Source organism: Pangasianodon hypophthalmus, chromosome 9 (assembly GCF_027358585.1).
Source record: "Pangasianodon hypophthalmus isolate fPanHyp1 chromosome 9, fPanHyp1.pri, whole genome shotgun sequence".
NCBI classification, from domain to species: domain Eukaryota; kingdom Metazoa; phylum Chordata; class Actinopteri; order Siluriformes; family Pangasiidae; genus Pangasianodon; species Pangasianodon hypophthalmus.
Window position 1 is genome coordinate 12,728,577 of NC_069718.1, and position 7,764 is coordinate 12,736,340.

At 39.8% G+C, this 7,764-nt stretch overlaps 1 protein-coding gene across 1 annotated transcript; it reads left to right on the top strand.

Moving 5' to 3' along the window:
• Window positions 1–198: 198 nt before the first annotated feature.
• Window positions 199–7,743, top strand: smu1a (SMU1 DNA replication regulator and spliceosomal factor a). Its single transcript, XM_026918598.3, has 12 exons — window positions 199–344; window positions 1,872–2,082; window positions 2,216–2,368; window positions 2,569–2,679; window positions 4,060–4,188; window positions 4,291–4,410; window positions 4,564–4,680; window positions 4,841–4,968; window positions 5,787–5,913; window positions 6,281–6,448; window positions 7,076–7,228; window positions 7,379–7,743. The coding sequence occupies exons 1-12, from the start codon at window positions 319–321 to the stop codon at window positions 7,475–7,477; spliced, it is 1,542 nt and encodes a 513-aa protein (XP_026774399.1). The 5' UTR covers window positions 199–318; the 3' UTR covers window positions 7,478–7,743.
• The last annotated feature ends 21 nt before the right edge of the window (window positions 7,744–7,764 follow it).

Consider the following 7,764-nt stretch of genomic DNA (forward strand, 5'->3'; position numbering starts at 1 on the left):
ACACACACATTAAATACATCCATGAGGCTTGGGCAGTAACTTTTAAATGTCCTTTTTTGTTTTCATATAAATAAGACTGTTAATAAAAGTGCTGTAAATAATAGTGATGAATCAGGCAGACGAACATGAGGCAGTTTTGGCTGTAGGTTGTGTGATTTTAGGCCGTGAGTGTTTGTGTATCAGTAGGTGTAATGGTTTCGTGTGAACACTAGGTGGCGGTAAATGATGTTTGAAGGCGGAAGATCAAAACCAGAGGAAGAAGAAGTGCGCTTCCGGTGTTGATTGTGCGTCGTGTTGTGCAGTTTTTCAGTATAAACAATGTCTCTTGAAATCGAGTCAGCAGAGTAAGTAAATAAATATGCATGTTTATTTCTCCTTTTGCACGTTGCGCTTTTGCGTTGTCTGTGCTGAACACTAAATTAAGGAAGTTAAAGCGAGCTGGTCAGGCCTGACTGTGTGGCGTTAGCTTTGTAGCATTAGCATCGTTAGTTTACTAGCATGGTTAATAATGCATGGCTTGTTTTGTGATCCATGTACACACACAGGAGTAGAGCTGTGTTTACCGACAGCAGTTGTAATCATTTAATTTGAATTAATTGTAATATTTTTATTTATACGTGTTGCTCTTCAGGACGGGGTGCAGTTGTGGTTTGGTAGCTAGCGAGCTAGCTAACTTAGCAGAGGCATTAGCCTGTTAGCTGCAGGAGCTGCTGTGTTTGAAGGCGACGTGTATGAAACGTTATGAATGGGGACAAAAAATCCTTTCAAACAGAAAGTGACCACAGTTACAGTGAACTGTTTATTCATATAGCAACTACCTGTTTAAGCTACTTATTTTGTTACCACACTGTTGTTTTCTTCTTTTATTAAACTTGTAATAATTAAAGCATTGGCATTACTATTGGATTTAGGAGCTCTCCACCCTGTCCAGGTAATTTACAGTTTTAAATGCAAGTAACTTATTGCTTTGTGCACATCAGGATTGTCTGTAAACACCAGTTAGATAAACCTTAATACTAGATCCATCAGGTATGTAAATCAAATACTGGGGGCAGTCGTGGCCTAATGGATAGCGAGTCGGACGAAGGTGAACCTGAAGGTTGTGGGTTCGAGTCTCGGGTCCAGCAGGGATTGTAGGTGGGGGGGTGAATGACCAGCGCTCTCTCCCACCCTCAATACCACGACTGAGGTGAGACCCTTGAGCAAGGCACCGAACCCCCAACTTCTCCCCAGGCGCCGCAGCAAAAAAAAAAAAAGGCTGCCCACTGCTCCGGGTGTGTGTTCACGGTGTGTGTGTGTGTGTCTTGTGTTCATTTCCTTTTCGTTTTATACCAGCGCTGTTGAATTCTTCAATCTGGAGGTGTTGATTAATTTTCTTTAACAGCAGCTCTGACAGCAGTTCTGGCTGGTTTACATCAGTGTCCTCTGTCTAACATGTTACACTTTCTATAGAAACAACTCAACAACAGAGACTTGTAAGGTAGACGCAGGATTTCTGTAAGCAGGTGTTCAAATGTAACAGTCAAAATGTTTTCTGACAAGATAGAGCCTTTAGGACAGAGGACTTTGCACTTTGACCACCTGCATAGTTTTATTTTTAAATTTCAACAGAGAACAAGGAGAAAAGTTTGATGTGTCGTTCTTCGCTGAATATACATTTTGGAGTTGTTGGTAAATTTCTCTATGGTTATAGGAAAGTAAACAACCGTCACACCACCACTTTGTTGATTATTTTCCTGTAACAGTATGGAAAATCACAGAAACTGCACATACTGGCTGATATTCAGAGTTGTTAAATCTATGTTTAAAAAATGGAAAAAGTAGTATCAGTGCAGTCCTATTCTAAACAAAACTTGTGCTTTTTTTGGCAGCGTGATTCGTCTGATCATGCAGTATTTAAAGGAAAATAATCTGCACCGCACCCTTGCGACGCTGCAGGAGGAAACCACCGTGTCCCTCAATACTGTAGACAGTATTGAGAGTTTTGTGGCAGATATCAACAGCGGTCACTGGGACACAGTCTTACAGGCTATCCAGTCACTCAAACTCCCAGACAAGACACTGATTGACCTCTATGAACAGGTGAGATTCACTTATAAGAGTTTTAAAATATATAAAAATGTATAAACTTACAGTAGTTATAGTGTTTTCAAGGCCATTGTATCTAGCTGGATAAGCAGCTGTCCTTGTAAACTGACATGTGGTGTTATGGCAGGTTGTACTGGAGCTGATTGAGCTGAGAGAGCTTGGTGCTGCCAGGTCTTTGCTGAGGCAGACCGACCCCATGATCATGCTGAAACAGACTCAACCTGAGCGCTACATTCACCTGGAGAACCTGCTCGCTCGCTCCTACTTTGACCCCAGAGAGGTGGGTTATGACATTGACAAGAAGAGGTGTTCACGTTCTGTATTCCACACAGCCGCATATGAACATCACTTTTTCTTGTAAAACAGCTTAGCTTTTAGTCACAGTACAGGTGGATGAAATTGTCACTGTCAAACTGCTTTCAATATTTGCCTGTAACATGAGAGTAAATAAACAAGTGTCTCGTGTGTGTGTGTTTGCAGGCGTATCCTGATGGCAGCAGTAAGGAAAAGCGGCGGGCGGCTATTGCTCAGGCTCTGGCGGGCGAGGTCAGCGTGGTGCCACCATCTCGTCTCATGGCCTTGCTCGCACAGGTGAGGAATAAACCACATCCTTCGCCTTACTGCTGGTTCACACAGAATAGAACTGACACAAGTGACTTAAACATCTTTGTGTTAAAGAATACAAGTGTAGCTTTACACGTGTAAAGGTCTTTCGTTGTTATTATTTAATACCACACACTAGGGCTGTCAGATTCCTTTAATGGCATTTCAGTTTTAACAACTTATAATATTTAGTTTATGAATGCATTCATATAATAAAGAGCCTATAAAGTTATACTTGCACAGGCAGACAAACATTGTAGCAGTACACTGTGTTCACATCACATAAAGCACCAGGCTGAGTACCGACTGTGGTTTTCACACCATGAAAATGCAATATATTATTAAATTTAAAAAAAAAAACTGAATCACTGAAATTCTAATTTAACTGAATCGCAACATTTAAAAACCTTAAAAATAATAATCAGGTTTGATTAGCATTAATAATAATCATACTCTGTCTTAACCCAGTTTGATCTTTTGTACTTTAGTATAAAATCTAGCTATTAAGTTGTCTTGGAGACGTTGTAATGATCTGGTGTAAAGGCTCGATTTTACTTGCTGTTAACTATGTGTATGTAAGATGGCTGCCGTGCATATCCTCCCGTCGATGGAGCATTGCTTGTGCACGTCCTCAGAAATTAACTTGATGCATGGTGGATTACCACGACTAAATAAACAAACTAACATTGTGTCTCAAATCGCATATGTATGTACTATTCTAGACCATTAATGAGGGCTAGCATTAATCTTTATCTATAATGGTTCATGTTTGAAATTGAAAAACACACTTGCTTAGGCTAAAGGTTCAGTGTAGAACTGTACAACAAAATGGTTTTCTGCCAGAAAGGGTTCCAAGTAGAACTCTTTTTGGAAGCTTTAAAAAACTATATATATATTTTTTTTTCTTAATACCTGGGACCTGTCAGACATTTAATGTAGCTAAACTGTCTTGGTCCTTGGTACTTTTTAGAAAAACATGATTCTTCAAGGGTTCTTTAAGGGCTTATGGAATAATAAAGGGTTCTTAGTTTCAAAATGGTTTTAATTCTGATAGAGAAACACTGTTGTAGGGTTCGACATAGAAACGTTAAGGTTTCCCTCAGAGGGAGAACGGAAGAACCTTAAGGATTCTGGATTTTAAATGAGTATGCTGATAAGCTGATAGCATTTTTGATGTATTTTAAAATGTGGCAGTGGAAATAAAAAATGGACATGTAGCCTTTAAATGTAACAAAAGGTCTGTTTAGAGTACCAGTCATCTGGATACCTTTATTTATTTATTTATTTATTTATTTATTGTTTCTATTTATTTATTTATTTTTTGAAGGTATGGTTTAACTTTAGTAATGTGCCTCCTCTTTCACTCAGTCTCTGAAGTGGCAGCAGCATCAGGGTCTCCTCCCTCCTGGTATGACCATCGACTTGTTCAGAGGCAAAGCTGCAGTCAAGGATGTTGAGGAGGAGCGATTCCCTACACAGCTGAGCAGGCACATCAAGGTACTGTTCAAAATACTGAATACGTTAAGCTCACTGGAAACATAAGACTCATTGAATGAATGCATAAAAGATTGTAAAATTATTTTGTATGTGTTGGTGTAGTTTGGACAGAAGTCCCATGTGGAGTGCTCCCGCTTCTCTCCTGATGGCCAGTATTTGGTTACTGGCTCTGTTGATGGTTTCATCGAGGTGTGGAATTTTACAACGGGCAAGATCAGAAAGGTACACACACTTATCTCATGCTTCGGGTCCTCACATTTGTTCTAGTTGCAGTTATAAATGAAATCAGCAAGGCTTGGCATTGAATTTAGTGTTTGAATGCGTGCGTTCATATATTTGTTTTATTAACACCGACCTAATATCTGTGTTGTACAGGATCTGAAGTACCAGGCGCAGGACAACTTCATGATGATGGACGACGCAGTGCTGTGCATGTGTTTCAGCAGAGACACAGAGATGCTGGCTACAGGAGCACAGGATGGCAAAATAAAGGTCTTACCAATGTGACTGTCATATTCTGTGCATATGTTCTTATGATGATAGTTGGAGAGACACTGAATTGGTTCACATGCCAAATATCTAAAGGGCAGCATCACAAAGTTCAACAGCTCTTTTAAAACATTTGTATTTTGTCCTTTATGTGTGTTCATAGGTATGGAAGATCCAGAGTGGACAATGTTTGCGGCGATATGAACGCGCTCACAGTAAGGGTGTGACGAGTCTGAGCTTCTGTAAGGACAGCAGTCAGCTCCTCTCAGCCTCATTCGACCAGACCATCAGGTGAGAGTCTAATGGAGTAATAGTGCTGATAGAGTGATGTTTTTGTATTCGTCTTGATATATAAGGATATTTTGAGATTTCTGATATATGCAGCTGGAGCTTAGAGTAAAATATCAAACTTAAAGCTCTATTTGATCTGATGCTAAGCAAAGACTGTTAATCAAGGTATAAAATAAAGTTGCGAAAAGCCCATGATGATTCAATATCAGTGTGTATCCGGGCTGTCAAATTCCTTTTAAAAATAACATTACAATTTCAGACACTTAAAACATTTAGGTTTTAAACACAGTTGAATGTTAATTAGGTATGACTTTATTATCATTAGACTAGCTAACATTGACGTTCATATTTCATAGAACACTGGAGGTGAAAACCGGCCGTTTATACAACAAAATCCAAACACACAGGGCTTTTCAGTTGTTCAGAAGCTGTCATCACATTTACTATTTAGTTTATAGTAAGCTAGGAAAATCACAGTAAGCATGGTAGGCGGTTTCGCCAATGTTTTGACCCCTATGGACATGATGTATTTCTTAGGTCAAGTGACAACATTTGGGAAACGCATGTTTCTGTAAACTTGTCACTGGCAACCAAAAGTGAAATGTGATCTTACACAGTCAGATATGGATTTTCGGCTTTAAATGCATTAATATTTTTGAAATATTTGCATAATGTTCGAATAGTAAAATTCAGTTTGACCACCCTAGTGTGTGTGTTTCTTTTTAATTGCCGTATGGGTGGTCATATGTATTGCCTTATCACAATGTTAAAAAAAAAAAAACGTTAGCTCACAGGAAAGGTGTGTTGTGTTTGTGCAGAGTTCATGGTCTAAAGTCAGGGAAGTGTCTGAAGGAGTTCCGAGGCCATTCCTCGTTTGTTAATGAAGCCACGTTCACTCCTGATGGTCACCACATCATCAGTGCCTCCTCCGATGGAACTGTGAAGGTACATATTCCGTCTAATCCTTCTCTACATGTGTGACACTCGCTGGTGAACACTACTATACTGTTCTCAGTCACTGAATTGTGAATTAGGAAATAGGAAAATTTGCAAGGCCCTTTAACACTTACATTAAGTTAGCACTTACCAAAAAAAAAAAAAAGTATTGTCTGAGCACTTGTCTATTACCTCCCCAACAGTTTTTGACTGATGGTATTCCTAGTTTGTGACCTAGTCAGCCAATATCAGAATGTATTTTTGATAGACTTCAAAGCGCTATTGTAAGTCGCTCTGGATAAGGGCGTCTGCCAAATGCCATAAATGTAAATGTAAATCTAATATAGAATATTTATCATCCTTTTCACTCGTTCAGATCTGGAATATGAAGACCACAGAGTGCACAAGCACGTTTAAGTCTCTTGGCACCTCGGCTGGCACAGACATCACGGTGAACAACGTGATCCTGTTTCCCAAGAACCCTGAGCATTTTGTGGTGTGCAATCGGTCCAACACTGTGGTCATTATGAACATGCAGGGGCAGGTAAGGTGTATTCCGTTATAGCAAAACCAGGAGGCCAGTTCCTGTGAAATTTCCATCACAGACATTAACACACTGTGATATTACTGGCATATGGGTTGGGAGTGAGGGCACGGGAGGCTGGGGATGGAGAGAGCTCAGCTGTAACCATTCTTTATTTAAATTCCTTTTGGGAGCACTTCTCCGCACCACTACTTTACCATTAACTAAAACAAAATCAAACACAGTACACCTAACTATTTCACTTGCTTGCGTCAAGTTCGCGCAGCAGGACTGTCTCATTGGTGTCTCGCAGCCTATTAAAAAAGAGAGAGCATGTAAATAGGCTGCCGTAAACCACACACAATCACTCGTTACCCACTCATTCTCTATGGCTCTCCTGATGCTCAACCACACCCACACTGCCGTACCTACCTATCTAAATGCGTGACCCACTGAAATTAGCACAATCATTGTAAGTAATTTACATCATGTATCATTTGTGTGTATCAATTTCATACTTGCACCGACGTAGAGCCAGCCATGTGGTGCATTTATATTTCTTAGGGTGTTACATGTACTGTTTTATTTTATTTTTTTTCCTGCTGAGCGAGGTAAGTCTTAACTTCTGAAAATGCTTATGCACTGCAGATTGTGAGGAGCTTCAGCTCTGGTAAGCGAGAAGGGGGAGATTTCGTGTGTTGTACACTTTCCCCCAGAGGAGAGTGGATCTACTGTGTGGGAGAGGACTTTGTGCTTTACTGCTTCAGCACAGTCACCGGCAAACTGGAGAGAACCCTGACTGTAAGTCTGCATTTACTCTCCATTTAAAGACTGTGACATGTCCCCTGTTTTAGGAATTTTTAATGTTTTGTCCTTTACACGTGATGGTGTTGCACCTGGTGAGAGAAATGGAAATATTTAACCGAATGATTATTCTGATCTCTCTGTCAGGTCCATGAGAAGGATGTGATTGGTATCAGCCACCACCCTCATCAGAACATGATCAGCACATACAGTGAAGATGGCCTGCTCAAGCTCTGGAAACCTTAAACACCAGACTGGAACAATATTTTACTGGGACATAGATTGGGCTTACTATCTATTTTTTTGTACATATTCTTTTTTTTGTTTGTTTGTTTACTTAGTGCAAGTTTTCATATGCATGTCCTGTTAAACAGAACAGAAAACATGGGCATTTCCTTTCAGAAATTCCCAACCTTTCAGTCTGTGTTAATTTTTGTTGTGTAACAGTAGATATTCTTCTTGCATTTTACATGAATGATTTTCACCTTTCCAATTAAACATTTTGATCACAATTTTCTTTCCTCAAGTTATTT